This window comes from Melitaea cinxia, chromosome 12 (genome assembly GCF_905220565.1).
Source record: "Melitaea cinxia chromosome 12, ilMelCinx1.1, whole genome shotgun sequence".
NCBI lineage: Eukaryota > Metazoa > Arthropoda > Insecta > Lepidoptera > Nymphalidae > Melitaea > Melitaea cinxia.
The window spans coordinates 9,825,968-9,849,697 of NC_059405.1; the positions used below are offsets into that span (position 1 = coordinate 9,825,968).

Sequence of the window (23,730 nt, forward strand, 5' to 3'; positions counted from 1 at the left end):
TCTAGAGCTAGACTGGGGTCAAGAGTAAGCCCATAACATAATTTAAAAAAAAACGGAGATCCAATTCCGGGTTTCAAATGAAGTTTTCCTTTTCCAGGACCTTGATGATTTTGAGCCAGGTTTATCCCTCGGTCGGCTTGTACGACCCCCACGAAAAGAAAGGGGGTGGTGCTATTCTACTCGGCCGACGCCACACGGCAAGCTGTATTTTTGTCATATACGGTTTCAAAACGAGTTAGTCATCTGCGGTTGAATTCAAACCCGCGGTAAACTGCGCAGACAAAATTTGTGGTGTGAATTCAACCCCGCGGGAGACTACAGAGTACAAAACTTATGAGATCGTGACATATGCACATTTGGGTGTGCCGGAAGAAATCTCTTACAGGGATAAGCACACCATTAAACGTGAGTCTCTATGACAAATATATTATGTATATAATTCTGTACGTATAAATTGTAAATATGCGTAGAGAAATAATATGGGGTTCAATTCAACTCCGTGGTAGACAAGTCATTAATTATATAATATATATATAACGAACCAACGACGAACAAAAAATTAAAAAAAATCGAAAAAAGTAGGACCAAATTCAGTGAGCCAACGCTCAGTGATCCCACTACTCTTTTTGCAAGACCTGTGTAGAAGACCGTGTCCATTTAACCCTTTTACTCATGTCAATGTCAATATTTGGCAGTGTTACGGCAGTGTTGCGCGCCGTAATGCAGAATCCCCGCTGTGTTAGTAAATGGAAAGCTTCCGATAACTAGTCAACATAAGTTTTAATTCTACAGTTATATTGTTATAATCAATCATCAATTTGAGTGATCATTTCAATTTTTAAATGTCATAGTAACCGTTCTTTCTGTGTATACTTAATATTTCGTTTTGTGCTCAAATAAGGCATTTTTTTTTCAACATTTAGCAACACTAAAAAATATTGCAAATAACAATATGGCAGATGACGCAAAACCTTAGTTTCGAAGTGTCGTAGGCGGAAAATTTAATCGAAGTAAAATAATCTAGCATAACAGTATACTTTGAGATATTATGGTAAAAGAAAGTTTCGTCCCTTCATTGAGTTTATGTTACTTTAAATAGGTCACGTTAAAGATGCTAAAGGTGGGTGACAAAATTTTTCAGAATGTTCAAAATAAATTAAACTTTACTATAATTTTTTTTTTTTTTTTGTAGGACAAGGGGCAAGTTACATTTGAAGATAAATGGCCATCCATGCGCCCGATAGTGTTGAAGTTACTAAAACAAGAACCAGTAACTCAAATAGAATGGCAAGATCTTTTTGTAGCAGTACATTCGGTTTGCCTGTGGGATGATAGGGGTCCTTACAAATTAAGAGATGCACTTCAACAGGATATCATGATGTACATAAAACAGGCTCAAGCTCGTGTTCTAGCACAACGTGAGGATCAGGCACTTTTAAAAGCTTATATAGCTGAATGGGGTAAATTTTTCACTCAGTGCAATTATTTACCAACTCCATTTCGCCAGTTAGAAAATTCCATTAATAATATAAGTAAAGGGACGAGTTCAAATGCATCCAATTCTCAAAAGAAGAATAATAACAATAACATTGAAGATAGTTTAGTACGAAAATTGATGTTGGATTCTTGGAACCAGAGTATTTTTATGGATATCAAGCAAAGATTACAAGATTCCGCGATGAAATTGGTACAAGCCGAACGCAATGGTGAATCTTTTGATTCACAACTGGTTATAGGTGTTAGAGAATCTTATGGTAAGATTTTTTATTAATAACTTGCTTCTGCACATGACTTCATACGCGTGGACTCTGCTCCTATTCGTCTTAGCGAGATGGTATATAGCCTATAGCTTTCCTTGATAAATGGGCTATCTAACACTGAAAGATTTTTTCAAATTGAACCAGTAGCTCCTGAGATTAGCGTGTTCAAACAAACAAAAAAACTCTTCAGCTTTATAATATCAGTATAGATTTTAAGATGTCATGTTTTTCTGAATTCTATATCGTATTTCAAGTATTTGTAATTCAAAGTAGAAAATTTACATTAAATAACAATAACTTTACTTTCCAGTTAATCTGTGCTCAAATTTAATTGATAAGCTTCAAATATATAGAGAAAATTTTGAAGCAGCATATATGCAAGCAACAGAAGAATTTTATAAGTTAAAAGCAAGTGAACATTTATTATCAAATGGTGTACAGTCATATATGAAATATGCAGATCAAAGACTCAAGGAAGAAGAAGCTAGAGCACATAGATATTTAGAGCCAGGCAGCGGCAGCGTGGCTGCTCTCACTCAGTGTTGTGAAAGAGTTCTTATAGGGGAACACCTTCCAACCCTGCTAGCTGAAAGTGCACCTCTAATAAAAGCTGGAGAAACAGAAAAATTACAGCTGATGTTTCGTCTCGTTGACAGAGTTCCTGATGGTGTTACACCAATACTAAGAGATTTAGAAGCTCATATTGTATCTGCAGGTTTGGCTGACATGGTTGCATCAGCTGACATAATAACGACAGATTCTGAAAAATATGTTGAACGTCTTTTAGATTTGTTTAAAAAGTTTAGTATGTTGGCAAAGGAAGCTTTTATGGATGATCCTAGGTTTTTGACAGCTAGGGATAAAGCTTACAAGTGTGTTGTGAATGATACTACAGTTTTTAAATTAGAATTGCCATCATCTGCTTTAATACGTGGCAGCAAAGGCACAGCACCAGAAAGTAAATGTCCAGAACTGCTCGCTAACTACTGTGATATGTTGTTACGTAAAACACCATTGAGTAAGAGATTAACAAGTGAACAGATAGAATTTAGGTTAAGAGATGTTTTATTAGTGTTAAAGTACATTGAAAACAAGGATGTATTCATGCGTTATCATAAAGCACATCTTACTAGGAGATTAATATTAGACTCCAGTGCAGATTCCGAGAAAGAAGAAGACATGGTTGAGTGGCTGCGTGAAGTTGGAATGCCTGCAGATTACGTTAACAAACTTGCTCGCATGTTCCAAGACATTAAAGTAAGTGAGGATCTGAATACCCAATTCAGAGGTGAAACTACAAGACATGATGCAATTAATATTAAAATTCTTAATGCTGGTGCTTGGGCTAGAGGTTCAGAGAGAGTAACCGTAAGTCTTCCATTAGAGTTAGAAGACTATATTCCAGAAGTAGAAGAATTTTATAAGAAAAAACATTCAGGTAGAAAATTGCAGTGGTATCACCATATGAGTAATGGTACAATCACATTTGCTAATTCAGTAGGTAGATTTGATTTGGATGTAACCACTTTTCAAATGGCAGTCTTGTTTGCTTGGAATCAAAGACCTATGGAGAAAGTGACATATGAAAATTTAAGACTTGCCACAGAATTACCTGATCCTGAATTAAGAAGAACCTTGTGGTCTTTAGTTGCGTTTCCTAAACTCAAAAGGCAGCTATTGTGCTATGAGCCAGTTGTACAAAATCCAAAAGATTTTTCTGAAAATACAATATTTTGGGTTAATCAAGAGTTTGCTCTTATTAAAAATGGAAAGCCACAAAGAAGAGGTAAAATAAATTTAATTGGAAGGCTCCAACTTAGTACTGAACGGTCTCAATTAGAAGATAACCACTCAATTGTTCAATTGAGAATTCTAAGGACTCAAGAAGCTATAATAAAAATATTAAAGATGAGGAAACGCATCACAAATAGTGCTCTTCAGGTTTGTATTGCCTATATAACCTTTAAACTATTATATAATTATATACTGACTTTTTTGATGCCAGTAGATAACAAAAGTTTACATATTTTTATACATAGATACACATGTGTAGGTTTATATTACTTTATTTTAATAAATCAACACCAACAATTTCGGTAAGTTTTTTTAAATTGTGAACTTGATAAAATGTGCTATATGTAATAAAAAAAAATATGAAATTGCAAGGAATAAATTAACTATTCAAGATACCATATTTCAAATAAGTTTCTTAATTAATATAAAAGGTACCATGTTTTCCCTTTTATAAGCTTGTATTGTAAAGTTCACTTTTATAAGTTAGCTTAATTAGTATAAATTTCTGGTGTCGAAATGATGTTTAATATATTACAATAATAAATATTTTTTTGCAGAGTGAACTTGTCGAAATCCTTAAGAATATGTTCCTACCATCGAAAAAGATGATAAAAGAACAATTAGAATGGCTTATTGAACACAAGTATATGCGTCGTGATGATGAAGATATCAATACCTTTATATATATGGCCTAACATTAATATCTAAAATGTACATTGAACAACTCCAATAAATTATTTACTCATACACATCTTTGTTATCAATATTAAAATGAAACAGCACATAATAATAATGTTTTATTAATATTAAATATGACAGTACATACAAAATATATAAACAACTTCAATTTCTGCCAGGTTCAATAGTTTCACCTCCTTGGATCTGGCCCCAACCAATCAACCTATAAAAATACATTATTATTGTTATTGTAATTTTATTTTTATATCTCATTAACACAACAGGTTGTTAATTTTTTTTAAAGTTTTATTACAAAATAAGCTAATTTTTTTCTCGCTAATCAGATATACAGTAAGTTTGTAACTGCAGTGGTCTGTTAAGTATATGTTAATTATAACTTATAAGGAATTGAGAAGCTCAATCTATCATATATTACGACGGATTCATGGAAGTTACATGTTTCACAACTCGTGTGTAAACTTGTAAGTAACCCATGACTTAATATTTTCTTCTCTTGAGCGTGAGAAATTTTAGCACTTAAAAGCTTAGCACTAAGTGTAAAACTGCTCTAATGGTGAAATGAAAGTTATTTTTATAATAACCAATGATATTTACCTCCAATGATTTTCTACTCTTCTACTGAGAGCAACTTTTTCACCAATCTCTGTGCACACAGGGCTGGTTAAGGCAATCTTTGCTAAATCGGCCTTAGTAGCAATAACTCTTCCACCCGTACTCAGAGATCCAATATTGACAAGAAGCGCCTTAACAAATAAGAAAACAAGAATTAATTATATGAATTTTTCAACTGTTAAATCAATGTAAATGGTAACTTAATACATATTAGTTCTTCGACTTAGTGTTCCTTCAAATGAGGGTTTCTGTAGGTGTAATAGATTAAGTTCTGTGTAAAAATAAATTCTAGTCCATTTTTGAACTTGACTTTGTTTAAATTAAATAAGCTATTTTGATAAGACTCGTTACATAGATTATAATTTACAATAAAAAGAATGCAGTTCTTAATTTGTATACAAAAGTACTTAATTTGTAGCCAGAGTAGCTTAATCCTTAAGTTACAATACATTTCCTACTAGCTATAAAGACGCTTAAATCATTCTCCTACCTAAAAGACCTAATTCCTCTAAGTTTTCCGATCGTCGCCCAATAGCCATTCTCCCTTACCTCTCTAAAGTTAAAGCGTCTTGTCCACCTAAACAGTCCACCTGTAACTGCTAACTTTATTTCATTCTTCTAATGATCTCCTAAATCCTTCACAGTCCGGTTTCCGTAAAGGTCATAGTACGGCTACGGCCCTTGTGAAAATCACTGATGACATGGCAGGCAATGGAATGTCAGAATCACACCGTGTTGACCTTGCTGGACTTAGCAATGCGTTTAACGTGTCGGATTTTGATTTGCTGTTGGCTCTCTTGTGCTCGCTTAACACAATATCTCCATCAGCAATTGATCGGTTTCATAATCTATTTTTTTGGAACTTATTTAGTAAACAAACACCTGTCAATACGTAATTCACGTTTTTGCCGCATTTATCACTCACTTTCACAACACACTAGCTTACAGACATTTGTAAAACTTCATTTACTATTTATCTCACTAAAAAGAAACACCAATTTATCATTTTAAACACATAAAAACTATTAAAATACGAATTTCGAGAGTACAGATAAGAGTTCTTCGCCTATATTTTAAATTTTCACGAATCATAATTTGTTAATAAGTTATAAAACAATGTTACCGTAAAGCGATTTGTTATTATGTTGTTTTAAAGTTTATCCCCAATAGGGAAAGGCAAAGGACTATAATCCATACAGCCATCGATTTGTTATTATGTTTTAGATGTTGTTTTTTTTCTCTTTTTATTTATAAAAAGAAAGTATTACAAATGTCAATCTGTTATGGTAAAGTGTTTATTGTAAAGGTTTTATTTTATATAATGAATATTTCTTAATATCGTTTTCCCCCTGAACATTTTTAACGCTATCAAATATATAAAAGTATACCACTGGCATAAAAGTTTGCTGTAGTTCATAGGAAAATTTTGTAAGAATTTAGGATGAGACTTAGGGTTACCCAATGAGAGCTTCGTGAAAAACAATGTTAATAGTCCTATTGTTTAGATGTTAGAGAGAGTGTGCCGCCGGCTCAAGATTTATTATTTATATTTCATAATTCATAATAAATACAAATAATGTGACAATAATACTAATAGGGTCGACCTCTTTTTTCTAGATACAGACCTAGAAATATTGTGTTGTAAATTTTATTTCTGACGTCTTTTTGACCGATCATTTTACATAAACGAAATATAAATTTGTTGTCTTTTATAAAGATTCTCGATTAATTATTATTTTTTTTTCTCGTAATTCTGTACCTACTAATTCTTAGCAAAAATATTCAATATATTATCAGGTTTTGATATAATTTTAGCAATATGGTATCGTTAAATATTTGGACATAAAATGAATTTTAATTTCGTCTATGGCTTATTAATATTGTTCATTCATTTGCTTTTTGTGTCACTTTACTATGCTTACAACATTACTCTATTGTCTGTGGTCGGAAGTACGCCATATTTGTTTACTAAATAAGACTGTTCCAAAAAAATTGAATATAGCTACTTTGTTAGGTCCTCGGCAGCGCGTGCTAGTCCAGGATTGGTGACTATGGGCAACACACATAAGTTCACGCATTTTTGGCGCGAACTTGTGGAGGCCTATGTCCAGCAGTGGACTGCAATAGGCTGAAATGATGATGATGATGAACTGGTCATTACGAGTTCTCATATCTATACTGGTTTGATCGCCATCAGGATAGCCACAGATCGTTTCGCACAATTTTTCGTGCATAAGATACATTTTAATGTTAAATTTCTACTCACCATAGTCTTCACATTTACTTAGGCTGAGCCACGAAAAAGGAAAAGAAGACTGCCGCATATTTAACATTTTGCTATCCATATTTCACAAAAATGTATGTTGCTATTCTATATTTTTAATAGCTAGACACTTTATAACCTAAACTAGCTCATCAAACTCGTGCTGATAACGAATTGTAGTAAATATTTTAATATTTTAGAATAAAAATATTGTTTGAGTTCAGAATAATTTTAATAAAGTGACATATAATAACAAAACATAATTTAAAATATAAAAAGAATACAGAACACATTGGGCTTGATAGCCAGTACATATTACAACAGTAATATGTTATTGTGTTGATTGTTGTTGTGTACAATAAAGAGTATATTATTATTACAAAGACAAAGAAAAATTTTCAAAAGGGCTAGGAGTATTTGATCACGTCGAACGTGATCTCTAACACCTACAAAACCTCCCATTTGAAGCAGCGTAAATAGTCGCAGACGCAGTAAGGAGTCAAACACCTTATATATGGAATAATTACCCAAAACTAAAGTATGAGACAATTCTGTGGTGTCAAGAAAAAATGGAGATAAGTCAATTTATAGTAACCCTGCTGAAAGTTCCAAATAAAAAACGATGATTGTATGGGAAATAATTGTAAACTATTGTGTGTTTGAAACAGGGATCTCTGGATTCCAGACAGATCTATCTGGATCCAGATAGCCCAGATAAAAACAGATAAAAATGGTATGAAAATTTTGGAATCCCTGTTAAAGTCAATAAATAAAACTTTGAAAGATGAGATCTTTGGACTTCTTGATTCAAAATATTAATATCTCATGGCAAAAAGGAGTTAAGCCAGTACCTCAGTAATATATTGAACATTAAATAAATTACAAACTTCCTAACAAATTACATGAGTTGCTAACTTATTAAGTGTCCATTGTGAAAAGTTCAAATATTATTATGTACTTCTTATATTCTATACATCACAGTATTCACCCCATTTTTTTTAAATAATTATAAGACATATTAAATTACATTTAAATAATACGTTAAGTATTTTACTAACTTTTGTGACACAAACATTATTTCACCATCACATACTTTAATTTTACTTTTGTTTCTTTTAATTTTGTACAATAATATATAGTACTTTAGTGTATTAAAAATAAGACTCGGATATACGATTTAACCATACTATTTTTTAAATGAGGAAAGACAATTGACTTACTTCATTTCGGGTCAACTTCTGCACCTTGGCAGCTTTTTTGTCACCTTCAGTGCGCACACCGAGAAGACGTTTGAGGAGATAGTACGACACTTCAAGCTTTACGAAGATACCGGGCAGGGCACCAACTGCTCCTAGAACCTGCGAGACAGGAGTAATACTCATAATTTACTTGTTATAATAATAAATTCAAATAATATAAACAAAGCCAGGTAGATATTTATGATAAAATCTGAAGATATGCAAAATTAAGTGCTAGTGAAAGCTTCGCTTAAACTGTGCTTTGTTGTGTGGTTTTGCAGTAAAGAATATAGCCACCCCCTCTCTTCCCGTGGGTGTCGTAAGACGCAACTAAGGGATAACACAGTTCCACTACCACCTTGGAACTTAAAAAGCCGACCGATGGCGGGATAACCATCCAACTGCTGGCTTTGAAATATACAGGCCGAAGACGGGCAGTAGTTTCTTCAGTGCGACAGTCAGCCCTGCGGTCACCAACCCGCCTGCCCGGCGTAGTGACTATGGGCAAAACACACTAGTTCACCCTATTTTTGGCACGAACTTGTGAAGGCCTATGTCCAGCAGTGGACTGCGATAGGCTGAAGTGATGAAAACTGTGCTTAAATCTTTAATAGTCGCATGTGAATTAATATTTAGGTATCTAACTAACATTAATAAGTTGAGACAGAATTGAATAGTATGTTATTAGTACATAGTGAGTTACATACTTCTTATTAGAAGTAGTTAATGGCAACTTTGTAGTTCAGAATCAAATTCGTATCGACGTCTATATCTTCATTTGTATATTATTCATAATATAAGCATATTCTCATTTATACGAGACTACGGCAAAACCAAAAGGAAGATTATAATTTTAGCTGTCTATGCATGTATGTATGTTCATGTTTCCTTATATGTGCCGATTTTTTTTTTCATATTTAGACAAATGAGGTATTATTAGAAGCGTTTGAATTGTCCGCTGTTTATAGGCTATATTTATTGTGGCACCCTATAAAGGACATAAAAGGACGGACAATCGCAAGCCGTTGATAATCCTACCCCCGTCGGTTTGCTCCAGATTTAGAGCAGGATATATTCTGTTGCACAGCACATTAAGCTACCGGTCCCGGTTGTTATCATGTACACCTGATCGTTACTCATAGTAGACAATATACCCGCCAACCCACAATAGAGCGTCTACGTGGAGAAAGAGGCCTATGCCCAGCAGGCAGGATATTTTTAGGCTGAAGCGACAAAAATCAATAGATTACAAATATCAAACTCTTACCTGTCCGACAAGTCGATCAGCACGGCATAGCGTGGGTTCGATCTTGGTGCCGACACCGATGAGCCCTCCGGGCACGGCGTATTGTAATTCGTTTTGTTCCGCGAACAGAGACACGATACGAGAGAATATCGGCCGACACGTCAGCTTGCCGTCCGCGTCCTTGCTCACGAGACCCGGCCTCACCTGGATACAAGGATACACAAATACATGTATCAGATACTAAAATAATATATTGAGTAGTACGGTATGAATACTGCCATTACCAGAGGAGACCCGTGACATTTATAGGGTTCCGTACCTCAAAAGGAATAAACGGAACCCTTATAGGATCACTTTGTTGTCCGTCTGTTTGTCAATACCCTTTTTCTCTGGAACGCGTGGAAGTATCCAGCTGAAATTCATACTGAATACTCAAATCTACTGTCCCTTAGAGCTGTGAAAAAATCAAACTTCTAAGCCAACGCAATGAAATAATACAGCCGTTTATGCTGAAAATTTTTGACACTCGCAAGGGGATCAAAACCTACAGGGTACTTCCCGTGAACTCAGAATCTTGAAATTTGGTATCAAGCAACGTCTTAAAATTGCGCAAGCATAATTTTTTTTAGTTACATCATATGATAAAAGTATTTTTAACAATTTTGTTTGTACGGAACCCTCGATGCGCGAGTCCGACTCGCACATGGTTTTTTTAATGGGAGTTCACTAAAAACAACGAAAAACTTAGACCTTACCAATTATTTATTTATTTATTTTTTTTTTTTTGTACAGAAAATCCATTTCGTTTATGCAGATTCACCACCACTGCCTGCGCTAGCTCCAAGCACCAGACACAGAAAACAAAATGGTTTATTGGTTTCTTTACATCCACACGATCAAGGCGTTTTGAAATATTGTTTAGATTTAAAAACACGCGTAAAAGATTTAGTTTTCGTACTAAATTTATGATTATAAGTGCAATTTCAGGACGTAGTGACGACCCCTTAGCTTTTAGTTCAAGGCGCATTATTGCGAGTCTTTTCACTCTGTTTAATAAAAAAACAATATACTGCAGTGTTTCATTTTTAACACAAAATCTCGCGCACAACTATTTTTTAATACTTATTTAAAATAAAAACTACGAATTAACTGACGAAACCAACATGTCTGTTTGTATACACTAGAACGGCAACAGCGACATAAGACTTCGGTGGTAGAAAGGTGCATGATAGAATACGAAGAATGTAATGTAAGGATAGTATGTATTGCACCAGCGTTCTTTAGGACGAACCACCTCTGGTCATTACCAATAACCACCTTAACCACCACCTTAAGATTACTGATAAACTTTGGGTACATTACATACCACACCCTAAGGGGTCGTCTTTAAACATAACGTGACTTTTTTGTAACTTTTCGACCCCATAAGGGGACATCCATTAATTACGTGAGCTATTTTTCGATCAGTTTAGACCCTTAAGTGAGATTTGGTGAAATTTGCCTGGACCCCCCCTTCCCCTTACGTGAGATTAACGGTGAATATAATAGACATTGACGGGAAATAATAAACTGTTCAAGTATACTTACTATAGTTAATTTATTTAAATTAAATAAAATTCAAAGCAAAAACTAAATGATTTTAATAGCCCTGAGATTTATTTAGGCGGGCAAAATAAACACTCAAAATATATTTTATTTTAAATATCTGTAATATTTTACATTTCTCGAAGTTGATGTGAGATTTTCGATTATCTTCCTCGGTTTAAATGAGATTTGGTAGATTTCATTGAAGCCCTCCCCCCCCATTCTGAGCTCACGTAATTAATGGATGTCCCCTAACATTCTCTGGTGTTATGTGATTAGGTTATGGTGTATTTTTTAGTACAAAGTACATTTAGACCAGAGATAAAAAAATAAATATTGTTATTAGCTTTAAGATATTAAAAAATAAGTGTGGTAAACAACGCATATTTTGTTTCATCACAATAACTATTTGCTCGCAAAAAAACGACATTAATTACATCGACAAGTAATACAACGAAGGAAGACGAAAAAATAATCAAGTTAATACATTATTAATGATAATCCAAACTGTACTCGTCAGATCTTGATCAATTTTAAAAGGGGCCTAATGACAAGCACCAGCTTTCATTTAAAAAAATTACCACGTTTTATTAAAGTTGGTTAACAGCTTATTTTTGTTACATAAATACAAGAACCATTTTTTTTTTCATTAAATGTTTTTTGTTACTCAGTTTTTAGTTTAATGCTAGACGATGTGTTGGTGCTATAATAAACTGGCTGATGAGCTAGATGTCGTTGTTTTGCACATGACAAATATTATTTTGGGCACAGACATTCTTTTACACGGTTTACTAGATTATTATTTATATATTACGTTGTGTATTGAAATCGCATCCTAATGGGTGTAAGTGTTAAACCATAGCATGATTTTAGAGTCGCCAGACCGCATATTGACTGTCATCGCTGACAGTCAGCTTAGTTTTATTCAAATATACTTCAAAAGCACCTTTGAATCATCATTTTACAAACTAAAATTTTAATTATCGTTAAAAGTGAAGCTGCAGCGTCACTGAATTCCAGATCTTTATCATTAATATGCTGCACAAAATAATAAGTCTTAGCTAATAATTTCTTTTTAGTACAAACTTTAAAAATAATGTATACTAGCTGTACCCGCGACTTTGTCCGCGTGGAATTTAACAAAAGTTGTTCAGTTCGCCGAGTTAAAAAATAAATACATTTCTATAATAAACGTATCCTAAGTTACTCCTTACTACGTCAGCTATCTGCCGGTGAAAGTCACATCAAAATAGGTTTAGCCGTTTCAGAGATTTGCCGGAACAAACAAACAGACAGACAGACAAAAATAGTAAAAAATGTTATTTTGGTATATGTACCGTGTCTATCTACATGCATTTAGTAAAAAGTGGTTATTTTAACCTTTTGACCGCCATAGTCACCTATACTTGACAAGGGCTCGCGAGTCCTGTGCGCCAATGACGTCTATAGGTGACAAAAAACCTGGACCACAAAAATATTAAATTATTTAAAAAATATTTCTAGTATTTTAATTCAACATTTCTGAAAATAGAATATCCCTGCAACATTTGAGTATGAAAAACACTTGTTTTTTGTTTTTCTTTTAGAGCTACACGTACTGAGAAACATTGAAATAAAAACATGCATTCTTATTCCACGTAAATGATATGTCCAGAGCGCCGAAGTCGTCTATAGTTAACCGCTAGGGATGTGACGTCAGAGGTATAAATAAATAAGTAATAATCATCATCATCATCATTACAGCCTATACAGTCCACTGCTGGACATAGGCCTCCACAAGTTTGCGCCAAAAATAACGTGAACTCATGTATTATATAATAAATATATAAATATTTATAATATACACACACCGTCATCTGTTCCTAAAGTAAGCAACTTAATGCTTGTGTTATAGATAACAGCCGACTGGTATAGCTACATATTTCTTTATGAACTTACATATAAATAATACATATATAAATAAATATATATTACACCCAGACTCGGGGTAGGAATCGAAGCCACAATCCCCGGAGAGGAAGCCGGGTAACTACAAACTGCGCCAACGGGCTAGTCAAAATGGTATAGATGTTTTTTAAGCTATTCAAAATTGAACTCAAACGTGTTATATTTTCTATAAATAATCTGATATTTGTATAAAACAAAATGTAAAAAAAATAAAACTATCAGTTAACACATAAATAGCAAATTATTAAAAAAATCAAATAACTAAAACCAATCAAATTGCCATAATAAATCTGATATCGCAAATCTGGCGCATAACTAGCGTTTCACCATTAATCCGTTTACTACACGCCGTTGTCAAGCATAGACGACGCTGTGGTGACGTCATAAGCGAATAGTGAGAAAAGTAGTACAGTGCAACATGAACGATACCTTAGAACATCGTCGCATTTTGGAATGGGTCGCATCGATGATTTTAATAATATACTATTTCAATTGTTTTTTTTTTTTCATTTTTTTATCTAAAGTTAAGAGCGAAGATTACGATTTTCTTTCTCATTCTCAAAATTATCTGGCAGCATGAACATCATTCTAACCCCCACTCTCATAAAGCTTTTCTTCTGTGCTTAAGTTAGCCTCTTTGTGTCGTGAAATCAAACGGCGGGATCTATTACTCGGTACTGTTTTAGTACTATTTGCTACCTAAGCGAAAAAAGTAATTCAGTATTTGATCCGATGAAGCAAATTAATATAATCGGTGCGGTCGGTGCCAGCCTTAGATTAAAAGAAATATTTATATGCGTTAAATATTATATATTACTAGCTGACCCCGCAAACGTTGTTTTGCCATATATTTTATTAACCTTCTCAATCCCCCCCCCCCTTTATAACTTAGGGGAATGAAAAATAGATGTTGGCCGATTCTCAGACCTACCCGATATGTACACAAAATTTCATGAGAATCGGTCAAGCCGTTTCGGAGGTGTTTAACTACAAACACCGCGACACGAGAATTTTATATATTAGAAGATATAGCAAATATATATATATATATAAATATTATATATTATATAGCATATTTAGGTAAGTACTTAAAAGTTTTCTAAATATTAAACTTTTGTTAGACCCTTTTTAGTTATTAATTATCTAATAAGAAAAATTACAAATTTGAATTTGGTTAATGTTTTTAAATTACTTTTCATACAATATATATCGATTCGATTCGAAATCGATATATAGCGTGCAGCTTCCTTGCGTGCAACACAGCACGTCTCTAAGAAAATTTCAAAACCGTAGGTCAGCTGCGCCGTAGTCGTCCAGTCGTGACAGTGACGTCATGGCGATAGAAAAGAGTGTTGTGCTTTACTACGATTATTTTTGTAATGTTTGTTTTTTATTGATGTTATTGTAAGTATATATAACGAGTGCAAGATAACCCAAGAAAAATATTGAAAAAATAAACCTTCCTAGACTATCATCATCATCATCATTACAACCTATACAGTCCACTGCTGGACATAGGCCTCCACAAGTTTACGTCAAAAATAACGTGAACTCTTCCTAGACTATATAAGTAGTAATTTATTGCATAAAAACCAACAAAAACAAGTCACTGTGTGGTACTCGATAACGACTCTTGGTAACACAATTTTTTTCGTAGGTATTTTTGTTTATTTTATGCCTTGGCGTACAGGGTACGGGAACGAATTGGAGGCGTGGCGGTCAAAAGGTTAATATTACAAACAGACTCTGACAGCTCGTTCAGTGAACGTACCTCGATCTCCATGCCGACGGTGAGCACGCCCTGCAGGATGGAGCCGCCCGCCACGCCGCCGCGTAGGTCGTCGACCTCGCAGCCCGGCTTGTTTACGTCGAAGGAGCGGATCACGATCATGCGCGGCGGCGACGTGAAGTCGCGGATCGGCACCGGGATCTTCTTCATTACGTACTCGCACAGCACCTGCGGCAAGAGATGTGACCACTATAGACGCTGAAGCATGACACACTTTAAAAACTAACTCCATGTTTGTGACAATGGTCTCACTAATTTAATCTGCTCATTGACAAGTACACGCAAACATTGCAACTGAACAATGCATAAAAAATATTTACCTCAATGTTATACTTTAGTTGAGCGGAGATGGGTATAATTGGAGCTCCTTCGGCGACAGTTCCTTGAACGAATTTAGTGATTTGCTCATGTTGTTCCTTAGCTTGACCTTCTTTGACCAAGTCTATCTTATTTTGCAATATGAGTATATGCTTCAGTTTCATAATTTCTATTGCAGCCAAGTGTTCGCTTGTCTGTGGCTGCGGGCATGACTCATTGCCTGTGAAAAACATAAATCAAAATAATATATATAGTAGTACTCAGCATTTCGATTACATACAATGTACTTATAAAAGAAAACAAGGCTTCTTAAAAGTAATCCTAATGAATCTGAAACGTCGAACAAAATATTCAGTTGTTCGAGACGAATTTTTAAAAATCTTTAATTGAAAAGCTACATTTTTATCACCAGAAGACACCAGAAGCTGTCACATATAATAAATGAAGAATCTTACCAGCAATGAGAAGTAAAGCCGCGTCCATAACTGCGGCACCGTTAAGCATGGTCGCCATAAGAATGTCGTGACCGGGGCAGTCGACGAAGCTCACATGGCGCACAAGTTGAAATCGTCCAGAGCAGGCGGGACGCAGGCATGGAAAGTTATCGTCCTTGGAGGAACCACCAGATGTATAACTTGTAGGCCGGGGACATTTCGGATTGTCGCACTTGTATATTTTCGCGTTAGCATAACCTATGACAGATTACATTATGATCACATAATATGTCGTTGTTGCATTGCTAGTAAAGTAACCGACATAGCAAACAGAATTCAATTTTTCACAATTCAAATTCACACCGCGTCTTGGCAAGTGCAGTGTGGGACGTCCTTCGGCCCGATGATCTACGTAACATTGCCGGTTTAGGTTGGATGAGGATTGCGAAAAACCGGGATGTCTTGCGCAAACTTGGGGAGGCCTATGTCCAGCGATGGACTGCAATAAGCTGGACTGACTGACTGACATTGCTCGTTCTTAAAACATCGGACAAAAAAAAAAACAAAAAAAATGTAAACTCGATTATCTGAACCAGGGCCGGATTTAGGGGAAGGCAACTGAGGCTACAGCCCTGGGGTCTCCACACTAGACTTCAGATTCGGAAAGTCTAATTCAGACTTGTAAATACTAGTAAACAACATTTCCTTTCATATTTTTTTTCGCGTATTACTTTTATCTACTTTGTACAAACATAATTACATAAAATATTATCAGAAATCACCGACCTATATTTGTTCACTCCAATCAGGCAATCAGTAAAATATCAAAATCTCAAATGGTCCTGATAAGCACTTACAATTTAATCCCCATCTTGAGGGAGTATGTCAATGGCTCAATGGCTGAGTGGGGTGGTACTCGCCGCAGCTTCGGAGGTTGGATATTTGATTCCGTGTCTCGACTCTTTATTTTTGATATTTCAATAATATATAAATATGTAATTTACATTCGCTTAAAATGGATTTCCGCAAAGTAACGCCTGATACAATTAATTACCAAACATATTTGATCAACAAATAAAAAATAATTGTTTTTTCACAACATTCGATTCATTACCAAAATCATCAAAGGTGACAAGAACCCTAGGGCCTAGTGCATTCGTTCGATGACGCGCTTGCACTGCGGGCAATATAATCTCAAGTCTGTGTGCGTACTTAAGGTTTTTTTTTAGTCCACTTACCCTTTGTCGCGGAATAGCAACTTAATTTACATTAGCTTAAATATGATTTGGTTTAAAAAAAATAATAGATACGTTTTATCATTGAGAATTTATTTGGTTTTGATGGTATCAAATTGCATTGGAGAGCGATCAGTTTAAAAAATAAAAATTATAAAAAATACGCTTCGTTCGAACCACTATGGGACAAAACCGTCTATCAAAGCTTTCTCTCCTCAGCATTGAAAGTGATTTGGTTTGGGAACTGGATTTAAGCAAAATTATCAACGATTTTTCGACGAAAAGAGCTCGAAAGGTTCCGTTCGTTAACGCTAAAATTTAATTTCAGATAATTCTTATTTCCGGTTATATTTATATGTTCGTTAAATAATAATCTATACTTGGTTTCACAATAAATTATTTATCGGAAAACTCGACTGAAAAACTTGTCCATTTTATTTGGAAACTATTTGGGGCCAAGGGACCTCTACTCCTTTGTTGCCCCGAGGCCTCCAGACCTCTAAATCAGGCTCTGACCAGTACTAATGGTCTGGGAACCAGGTATAAATTTGGTCAATTACTTAGTGCAGTGGCAGCCCGTCGGAGGCTGAATTATTAAATTAAAAACTTTTTGTTACATCTTTCAAGGTACCAGCTGACGATCTTTACACCGAGATACAGCCAACTGACAATAATTTTCATTCATAGTAGCATGTAAACTATCACCAGGTAAATTTTTAGTTTAAAGGAAATCACTGAAAATATCATTTTTTTTTCATGTTCAAGCAGCCAGGTGACGTATAATCCACCATGTTATGGTCAGCTGACTTTATTTTTCCTTCAAGATATTGAGTAAGCTATAATCCGACAAATTTTAAAGTGGGAGGTAATTACTAAAAAAACTTTTTTCTCCATGCGTGGCATGCTGCCACTGCCCGCCCCACCCACGGAGTCACAGCTGACAGTTGAGTATATTCATAATATAAATCCCTAATGCATTTTACGAAGTTTCGATTGGGAGGAAATTGGTAATGAAAATCTGTCACTGGTACCGTGACCATAATTGATGTTATCTGCTTAATCAAATATATAAATATAATTACTTAAATTTAATAATTTTAATTAATTTAAAAGTAATAATTCTGTAATAGTCTATTAAAATTTGAATAAAAATTAATCTTCTATATACTAATCTATATATATGTGAGTGTTTGTCTGTATGTCCTTTATAGAATCGTAAACTATGCATTTGATCATGTCATGATCTTCAGCAGTGTTGTGCATGAGCCCACAAAGGTTTCCGAGTTAGTACGGCCAAAAATAAAAAAAGCGTAGCAACGCGCGCAGGGTACAAGCTAGTATCTAATAAAGTTGAAAAGTTTGTTCGTTTCAACGTGCTAATCACAGAAACTACTGCTTCGAATTAAAAAAAATATTTTTGTTTTTGATAGTCCATTTCCTGAGGAAGGCTATATGCGCTATATTATTTAGGAACCTTTTTTTGTTAAATTAACGCGTGTGAAACCGCAGGACATATTTATAAAGAATTATTATATAATAGTTTATCAATATATTAATGATTAAAGGAAAGGAAGGTTAAAAAATTAAAAGTAATTCCACTTATTTATCGAGTAAAAAACATTGATAACTACAAATTTTTCTTAATATTTCTAGTAAAACTTATTCAATAATTAAAGTGAAAAACATATAATAAACATTTGTTTTTCTTAATCTTCCTAAGATAAAATATTTTAAAAAGTAATAATTATTTATCACTTAAATATAATTGTATTTAAAAAGGACTTGCTTTTTTCAGAAATTTAATTTTTTTTTTTTATATATATTATATAACAATTTTGCATTTAAAATTATTTTAAACGGCACAAAGTGAAATTTGCACTTTAAGGCACATTGAAATTTCATTCGAGATAAAGTTTATATGATAACACCATAAAAAGATTCTTCAACAAACTAAGTATTTGAAATCGTTAAGCCTTAACATCTTAATATAATATACACAGTATAATACTGTGCTTATGTCAGAAAACAAAAGCATAAAAATAATTGTGATTACAATCATAATGTGTAATAAATTTTACAAGAAACCTTAATATTGGTAAACAATACCACTTACACGTTTTTTAACATAAAACTTAACAAACTTATGTTTTAAAAATGTGTTCATCTTGAAAAATAGTATGTGAATCTATAACAACTTTCAGGTAATTTTTATAGAAAAAAACTAAAAGTAACGTTTAATAATTCTTAAGTTTGTATCTATGTCTAGTGACATCTTTATTTTAACTGAAAACTGCAATATTTTTAGTTTCTACATCAGATTTATTACATTTAACTGAGATTTTTCCATACTATTTAAAACAGAACATTGCATTACTTTATTTAAATTTAACTTTATTATATTACTCCTTTATTGCATTTAGTTTCATTACAAAAAAAATTGTAACAACACATAGCTAACCTATTATTTGTTCTGGTTATTATAACTACATAAAGTTAAACTAAAACAAATATTTTCTACACTTTAATGCTCCACATTTGCATTCTGTACGATTTCTGAGTAACGCTCTATTCTGCTGTTGCATTTCAAATCTAGTCTTAATGGGTGATACTGGAGAAATTGTAGTAGTTGCTTCAGAAGCATTAGGAATACAGGCATCATCCTCCGTATCTTGCATACGAGTACTAGGAGTTTCAATGTCTTCATCACTATCAGAGGACTTTTGCAAGTAATCAAAACATATTTCCTCTCCCTCTTCAATGTCCCTTGTAGCAAATAATGCTAACATAGGCAAGTTCGGATCCAAGCAGTCTGCCCAAACAGCCCAAACTCCAATATTGGGGTCACAGGAGTGATTTATGAAATGTGATACATTACCTAAATTACATGCATCCACTACATATGGGTTTTCAACTGAATTAAAATCTAAATCAAACAGATAAGTTAGTCCATTAGCATCATATTCTCTTCCTCTTTTCTCAGCTTCTTCAAAAGTGATAACTTCACCAACATATTGACAAATAAATTGACCTTGTTTTATTTTCTGGTCAGATTTGACTCCCCATCCACAACCATTGGCTGTTCTAAATATAGTTAGTTTCAAATTTCGGCCTCGTTGAACTACACGATTATTACAGTCTGATGAACATTTACATGCTTTATTACATTCATAAACGGGAGTTCCTGATGCTACTCGTAGTCTTCTTTTGACTGTGTAGGCAAATAAACCAGCTTGCATTCCACAACAGGATTTGGACCTACAGTTACAAGCTTCACACTCACAACCAATAGGTGGATCATTGGGAATCACGACCCCAGCACCCGGTATTGATTCATTTATGTAGGTAAAATTTTCTGGTGGACCAGTTAAGTCTACAGAATTCTCTACTGTCAACTTTTTACATTTGTCAACTTGATTTAAATATTCTTCCCAATTTTTAAGAGCCATGAGCTGACGACAGCGTTTTCTGCACATCGTATACAACTGTAAAACATTTCTTGCTTCCTGAACAAGATCACAAGCATATGTTTCATTACACTCATCGAGGTAAATCATAGATAACAGTTTTAATATAAGGTTCTCTTTCAATTTAGGAAGGTCACATTCTTCAAATTCATCAAGCCTTTTTACAAGATTTTCATAACTAAGTAAATTGTCAAATGATATTTCTTTTTTAAGTTTTTCAATTTTTTCACAATGTTTTAATTCTTCATTAACTAAAAATTCTTTTAATATATCAGGACAATTGTCCAAATTTTCAATTGGTTCCCAAGTATTTTCACTGTCATCCCATCCTTTCCATTTAATGTAAAACCTTTCTTTGCCCAATTCAAACTTAAAATTAATTATTTTTTCTATGATATATTCTTCAGATTCTGGTATGAGTTTCTTTTGTTTTTTGGAAATGGGTACTTCAGATTCTGTTTCAAAGTCTAAAGGTCTTTTTTTACCCTTTCTTAATATTTTTTCAAAAAACATATTCTCATCTCTCTCATCAGCTCTTTCGCTGTACATTCTTACAACTGAGTCGGTCAGGCGCTCTGCAACATACCATGTGATTGAAATTAACAATAGTTTTTAATCGTTTACTCAACTGGTCAAATTTAAAATTACAAGAAATACTAAATATCTTAAAAATTTTGCTCACATGGTACATTGCAAAGATTCTGTTTTCCTCAGTATTATTTACTTAAATCTAAAACATTTATACTTTATTTAAACAACAAATTGAATTAATATAATATATATGGAAACTTCTGAACTTCTACTATGGAACTTCTTTTAAAAATTAGATTTTATTTCTTTCTTTCTCAATGAAACAGGTTAATTAAATTTTTAAATGCATTTTATAACAACAAAATATACTAAGTTTTTCAAGAGAACCATATGCACAAAATAACATTTTAAAATGCAATAAATTTCATCATTTTCCAGTTACCCACACTAACTTAAGATTGGGTATTACTGAGTGTATATTATAATGTATATCAGGTAATCTTAGTATTGGAGATTGGATAGGAGGGTGGATATATTAAAATTTCAACATTAATAAAAAAGAAAACCATTTGATTTAATAAGTGTTATAGTATTATTCATTATAAAATAAACTTACCTAATTTAATTGTAATATTCCGCTCCAACTCATTCTTAAATCTTACAGTTTGCACTCCAGAAATGGCCTTCACCACAGTAGATTTTCCATGAGCTACATGGCCAATTGTTCCAATGTTAATAGTTGCTTGCCTGGATATAACTTCAGGAGATAGAGCTGACAATTTTGTGACGTCCTAATATAACAGAAATATTAACTTAATTGTGTCACGCATTATATTGCTTTGACAAAATCAGATAATTCGTGTTTATAGGTTATATGAGGATATACATTATTAATGTAATCCTTACACTAAATAAATATTATTTTAATAAATACAATTGTTTTAATTTAATAATCGTAAGAAAAAAGTAGTTGTGTAATAATAAAAATAGCTTAAAAGTTACTGCTTACTAATTTAGATAAATCTTGCTGATGCAAGTTTGACTGAGTTCGTCCCTCGTTTGAAGTCATTTTGTTTTACTGTTGAAGCACTTTTACACGTAAACTATATATAAAGCATTCAATTAACTTATTAAACATATGTTATGACGTTTCAAAGGATATATTTAAACAATTTCGTGATCGTTTCGAATTAATGCGTGGCCATAGCCTTTTTCCTTAGCGCGTACGCTAGAGTTCAACCAACTTCAACATAATCTGCTCTTTGATAATCTGTAGTTAGTTCTCTACCGTAAAACGAGGTTAATTTTGAAATTTTCTACATTATTTTTGAAAATATATGAACAATATATTTCCTTTTTCCGCCTGTTTATATTTTATTATTGTGATAAAAAAAATACTAAATATAAATTTACAAAAAGATTTTTAACCACATAAGTATAGGTTGTTGCCATTCATAAGCTTGTTAAAAAAAGTATCGATATATCGATCTTTTTAATCCAATATATCGCTATTTTTAGCCGATATATCGATACAAAACTGACACTGACAGCGGAGTACGTAAAGAGCAGAGTTTTTTACTATTGGGGTTTTTTGGCGCGAATTGATGGTTGACACACGTATTAGAGAGATTGTTGTCGCTTAATTTATTTTTATTAGGATTTATTGTAAATTTTTTAGTTAAAATAGTGGGTAATTAGTTGTATTAGTTTCTAGTAACATTTGTAAGTCCTGGTAAGTGCTTTTTTTTGTATTTTAACTAGAATAATCAAATTATTTTTTCTAACTATTTTTTTTTCTTTCTTTTAATTATAATGGACCTAGACAGACCTCCGGATCCACCGGACCCTGGTGATCCTCAGAGTTCTCGAAAACGTCTAGCAGCCGATGATCTGTCCACTAATCCCTCTCCAAAAATAACTATAAGCGATCCTACAGCCACTATTCCCTCTATACAGACCGTTTATTTTCACCCCTCTTTTTCCGAAGCTCCTAAGAGCTACGCAGAGGACGACAAAGGTCCTTTCATAGTCCATGTCTCACGAGAAGTCTCAGACCCAGCCTTAGGAACTACGATCCGAGCCATTAAATTTGGTCAGTTCTTACATACTAATAAAATTAAATCCGTTATTAATGACGGCGTTAAGAACGTTGGACGAAATAAAACTTCTGTACAATTTACTTCTGCAGAAGCAGCCAACTCTTTTTTATCTAATCCGGTTCTCGACTTGTGTAAATATAAAACTACTGTACCGACATACAACATCACTAGAATCGGCTTGGTTAAAGGCGTACCAGTAGACTGGTCTATGCAGGAACTAGTTGAGTCCTTGGAGCTTCCCTCCGGTTGTGGACAGGTCATGAAGGCCCGACGTCTAAATAGAAAAACAATAAGTGAAGGTACTGTTACTTGGGTACCTACTCAATCTGTTGTCCTGACTTTCAGGGGGCAAATGCTCCCAGAAAAAATATATTCCTACCATACATCCCTTCCCATAGAAATTTATAAGTTCCCGACAATCCAATGTCTCAGCTGCTGTCGTTATGGTCATATAAAAACTCAATGTAGGTCAAAGCTTAGATGCTATAAATGTGCGCAGCCTCATACTGGTGAGTCATGTGAGGTTTCTGAAGATAATGCGACATGTTTACACTGTTCAGGCAAACATTTTACTATCAATAAGTCCTGTCCAGAGTTTTCTCGTCAGCAATCCATCAAGGTCATCATGGCACAGGAGAGCATTTCATACTTGGAAGCATCCTCCCGTTTCCCCCCTTTCACTAGATCCTATGCAGAAGTAGCCAAAGAAATGTTTTC

The 23,730-nt window shown here is 33.8% G+C and overlaps 2 protein-coding genes across 3 annotated transcripts; one reads left to right on the plus strand and one right to left on the minus strand.

Annotated features, from left to right (window-relative positions):
- The first annotated feature begins 973 nt into the window (after positions 1 to 973).
- LOC123658744 (cullin-5) lies at positions 974 to 4,303 on the plus strand. Its single transcript, XM_045594086.1, has 4 exons — positions 974 to 1,120; positions 1,193 to 1,754; positions 2,071 to 3,701; positions 4,112 to 4,303. The coding sequence occupies exons 1-4, from the start codon at positions 1,112 to 1,114 to the stop codon at positions 4,247 to 4,249; spliced, it is 2,340 nt and encodes a 779-aa protein (XP_045450042.1). The 5' UTR covers positions 974 to 1,111; the 3' UTR covers positions 4,250 to 4,303.
- A 35-nt stretch (positions 4,304 to 4,338) lies between these two features.
- LOC123658743 (eukaryotic translation initiation factor 2 subunit 3-like) lies at positions 4,339 to 22,175 on the minus strand. 2 transcript variants are annotated; one of them, XM_045594085.1, is made up of 9 exons: positions 21,924 to 22,174; positions 21,531 to 21,705; positions 15,706 to 15,942; positions 15,253 to 15,470; positions 14,915 to 15,100; positions 9,634 to 9,816; positions 8,349 to 8,486; positions 4,848 to 4,996; positions 4,339 to 4,455 (listed from the first exon to the last, which is right to left on the minus strand). In XM_045594085.1, the coding sequence occupies exons 1-9, from the start codon at positions 21,981 to 21,983 to the stop codon at positions 4,398 to 4,400; spliced, it is 1,404 nt and encodes a 467-aa protein (XP_045450041.1). In that variant the 5' UTR covers positions 21,984 to 22,174; the 3' UTR covers positions 4,339 to 4,397. The 2 variants fall into 2 exon arrangements, with proteins under 2 accessions (XP_045450041.1, XP_045450040.1); XM_045594084.1 differs by lacking the exons at positions 4,339 to 4,455; positions 4,848 to 4,996; positions 8,349 to 8,486; ... (2 more) ...; positions 15,253 to 15,470; positions 15,706 to 15,942 and adding an exon at positions 18,963 to 20,958 and having other exon boundaries at positions 21,924 to 22,175.
- Between the last annotated feature and the right edge of the window lie 1,555 nt (positions 22,176 to 23,730).

Coding starts and splice junctions, on each gene's coding strand:
- LOC123658744 (XM_045594086.1), top strand. Junction 1,755..2,070: donor AGGTGTTAGAGAATCTTATG/GTAAGATTTTTT, acceptor TTTACTTTCCAG/TTAATCTGTGCTCAAATTTA. Junction 3,702..4,111: donor TCACAAATAGTGCTCTTCAG/GTTTGTATTGCC, acceptor ATTTTTTTGCAG/AGTGAACTTGTCGAAATCCT.
- LOC123658743 (XM_045594084.1), bottom strand. CDS start 21,983: ATGACTTCAAACGAGGGACGAACTCAGTCAAACTTGCATCAGCAAGAT. Junction 21,706..21,923: donor AGCAAGATTTATCTAAATTA/GTAAGCAGTAAC, acceptor CTGTTATATTAG/GACGTCACAAAATTGTCAGC. Junction 20,959..21,530: donor GAATATTACAATTAAATTAG/GTAAGTTTATTT, acceptor GGTATGTTGCAG/AGCGCCTGACCGACTCAGTT.